The 3,912-nt window shown below is 35.4% G+C and overlaps 1 protein-coding gene across 1 annotated transcript; it reads left to right on the top strand.

Moving 5' to 3' along the window:
- The first annotated feature begins 2,217 nt into the window (after positions 1–2,217).
- Positions 2,218–3,668, top strand: LOC112756917 (uncharacterized). Its single transcript, XM_025805523.1, has 2 exons — positions 2,218–2,257; positions 3,349–3,668. Exons 1-2 carry the CDS (start codon positions 2,218–2,220, stop codon positions 3,666–3,668), a joined length of 360 nt encoding a protein of 119 aa, XP_025661308.1.
- Positions 3,669–3,912: the final 244 nt, after the last annotated feature.

The raw sequence follows: 3,912 nt of genomic DNA, 5'->3' as shown, positions 1-3,912 counted from the left end.
GTTAGTGATGTTCGTCAGACGGTAATGCTTGAATCCCTCATTATCTTTAAAATAGGCCTCCGGTTCCTTCTTGATATTTGAACGGATCTATGATGTTAGGTGGTCTTTCCCCTGATGAACGACATTTACTGAAGTCGTTTAGCTGCTCGGTGATCGTAGATCTTCCTGATCATGAGATTGTGTTCTCCATCCCATATGAATTTTAACTGCACAAAGTGATTCACCAAGATAAGTTTGTCAGAATAAAATATAGTTTAAATAAGTTAATTAATTCAAACCAAATTAGGTTCTTACTGTCTACTTCTAAAACTATTGCTCTCTAGTCGCAGCTAGGATCTGCGTGTAGGTCAGCCATGGGTGGTCATACATGGACTTAATGACCTCGGTGATCTCCTGTGTGCAAGTATTGGGGTTTGGTGTAAACCTGTCAGGAAAAAAGCCTCACATTAACAAACACATAGAAACACGTAGACTTAAGATTAAAAAATTGAACTCATGACTGCATGCCATTGAGCCAAATCCTCAGCCGGATGACGGGCGGTGGTGGAAGGGCATCCTACTGGGGAACTGGAGGTTACCCACCGTAGGCTCTGTCGACATCGTCGCTGCATCTGCAGGGGAGGTGTAGCAGAAGGAGGCATCCAATTCGAGTTTAGAATCATAATGAATTCCTAGTCCACTAGACCTGCCAGTGACGTCACAGGGGTCGACAGGGTAGCCAGGATAGAGGGCGATGATTGGGCAGTCCTGAGAATTTAGTGGAAGCCCGCCCTCTACCACGACCACGTGACCCACTTGGCCTACCTCTGCTACCTGTCATCACGTCTGCATAGCAAATATATTAATAACATATTAATAAAATAACAAACACTAATAAATAATAATATAAGAAGAAACTCAAGAAATCACAAATAATTCTAAAAGTGTTTTAGTTTAGTAAATTAACCAAAAAAAGAAATTACATGGTATTTTAGTTTTAAAATAATTAAATTAGGATGAATAAGTATTTTTGGTTAGTTTAGCAAGCTAACAAGTGCCTATAGAGCAATAAAACAATAATTTTAAAGGAGAAAAATTTTTTTCATTAGAACCAAAATGAATATATACATATATAATATGTGTCAAAAGCTAGCATATGTACATTAGTTTATATTAGTTCTCTTGTAAAGGCCATAAATATTTATCATAATGCCAACTAAACAAAATCAAAAATATAAACTAAGATTAAAATAATTATTTAAATTAACAATTGCACAAAAATACAGCAACCCAACAATTAATTATAACAAATATGAGAAAATATATAGATAATAAAATAATTCAACAAATAACCCAAAACACTTAAAATAAGAATTTTAATGAGGAATGTATTCATGTCACAATTAACACAAATGTCTATCAACCCTAAACATAATTCTAAGACTTTTGAAAACCTAATTTTAATTTTTTCAACGGTTTCATCCAAACCAAATATCCATCAACCCTTCTCAACTTATTAATTTTTTCAACCATTATTAAGGTAACATACAAACAATTCAATCATTATTAATACATTTAAGCATTTTTCAAATAATTTTAATAGCAGGAATCAGCAAACAGCTCAATAATTCAACATTTTTCAGTAATCTCAGAGCCTAATCTAACCTATTCTAACATATTCTAATCACATAAATTAACTAAAATAGCAAATTAAACTAACTAAACTCTACTAACTAATTAATTAACTTGAAGTAACAGAATTTGAAATAAACAGAGTTCAAACAAAAAACCTTGAATGCAAAACAAGAGAAAACAGATAAGAGAGGCAGAGGTGGAGGTTTAGTGGCGGCAGAAGCGGCAGAAGCATTACAGCAGTGGCGGTAGGGGCGTTTACATCAGTGGCGACAGTGTTTGTAATAGCGACTGCAACGTTTGCGGCAGCGGTAGCGGAGGAGGTTGAAGGAGAGGAGAAAAGAGAAGGTTAGAGAGAGTGGAAGGGTGAGTGGTTAGAGAGAGAGAGAGAGAGAGAGAGAGAGAGAGAGAGAAAGTGTGTGACGCAACATTCTATTAAACGTGTTTACCGTCGGATTATTCTACTGATAATTTTGACGCTAAATTTGGCACCTATTTGTTGTGGTTTTCTACCAAAAGTTACCAGCGGCTTTACCATTAGAAGCGGATATCTGTCGATAATTATTTGGCATGATGAATTCCACATCAAACCCATCGCTAAATCCGATGGTAAAGTCGACGCTAATGTGTAACGCTAAATCCGACGGTACTCAGTGCATTTCTTATAGTGATGTCACTCTTGAAAAGAGACCAATTGTTGAAGAAGTCTACCAACTTGAGGCTAGTGGACTCCAATTTGATATAGAAGAATCAAAAGTTTTCCTAGCGCATGTCTGGGCCCAATCCTCCCTGATAGAATAGATCAAGGTTGCACAAAGTGATGACCCAAAGTTAAGAAAGCTTATGAATGATGTTTGTAATGGAAAGAACTCGAACTTTTCTCTTGATCAAGGTATTTTATATTGTGGTCACCGCTTATGTGTGCCAGATAACCACGACTTGAAAAAAGCTATTTTGGAAGAGGCTAACAATTCTAAGTATACAGTTCACCCAAGCTCTAACAAGATGTATCAAGATTTGAAATAATTATTTTGGTGAAAAGGTATAAAGAGAGATATAGGAATTTTTTCTTCTCATTGCTTAACTTGCTAACAAATTAAAACTGAACATTATAGGCCTACTGGGTTATTACAACAACTTGAGATATCTGAATAGATGTGAAAAATGATTACGATAGATTTTGTAACCGGTTTACCTCGTAGCTTTAAAGGTTTTGATTCAATTTGGGTAATTGTGGATAGAATGACGAAGTCAGCCCACTTTCTTCCTATAAAAATAACTTTAGTGCAGCTCGATATACATAACTTTATCTCGATGAGATAGTTAAGTTACATAGAATTTCAGTGTCCATTCTTTCAGATCACGGACCTCAGTTCACTTTTCATTTTTAGAAATATTTTCAAAGAGCATTAAGAACTCGTGTGGATCTTAGCACAACTTTTCACCCTCAAATAGATGGACAATCAAAGAGGAAGATTCAAATATTAAAAGACATGTTAGGGTGTTGTGTTCTAGATTTTAGTAAAAATTGGGACAATTATCTACTTTTGATTGAGTTCTCTTATAATAATAGTTATCAAGTTAGCATTCAAATGGCACCATTTGAGGCTTTTTATAGAAGAAGATATAGATCATCTATTAAGTGGTTTGAGGTTAGTGAGATTAAGCTTGTGGGGCCAAATTTAGTACAAGATGCAGTTGAAAATGTTTGCTTAATAAAATAATGCTTATTAGCAGCTTTCAGTAGGCAGAAGACTTATGTTGATAATAGGAGGCATAACTTAGAGTTTTCAGTAGGTGATCAGGTATTTCTCAGAGTATCGCCTATGAAAGGAGTGATGATGTTTGAAAAAAGAGGCAAGCTTAGTCCTCGTTACATTGGTCCATTTGAGATATTGGATAGAATAGGTGCAGTTGCTTACCGATTGGCTTTGCCGCCTGAATTGTCTATAATTCATCTAGTGTTTTACGTATTAATGTTGCGCAAATATCTTTCCGATCCATCTCATGTGCTTGCACCACTAGCTATAGAGTTAAAAGAGGATTTATCATTTTAAGAGGAGCCAGTGGCTATAGTTGATCGCTAAATAAAGAAACTGTATTCTAAGGAGATAGCCTTAGTAAAAGTTGTTTGGAAAAACTATTTAGCAGAAGAAGCAACTTGGGAATTGAAGATACCATGCGCGACAAATATCCGTATTTATTTGAGTTTAAAGGTAACTATCACAGCTACCATAATATATGAGTTCGAAATTCGGGAACCAATTTCTTAAGGAGGAAAATGTTATAACCAGAAGAAAG

Source organism: Arachis hypogaea, chromosome 16 (assembly GCF_003086295.3).
Source record: "Arachis hypogaea cultivar Tifrunner chromosome 16, arahy.Tifrunner.gnm2.J5K5, whole genome shotgun sequence".
In the NCBI taxonomy this organism is placed as follows: Eukaryota; Viridiplantae; Streptophyta; class Magnoliopsida; order Fabales; family Fabaceae; genus Arachis; species Arachis hypogaea.
Note: the sequence above shows the minus strand (reverse complement) of the source record. Positions and strands in the feature narration are given on the sequence as shown.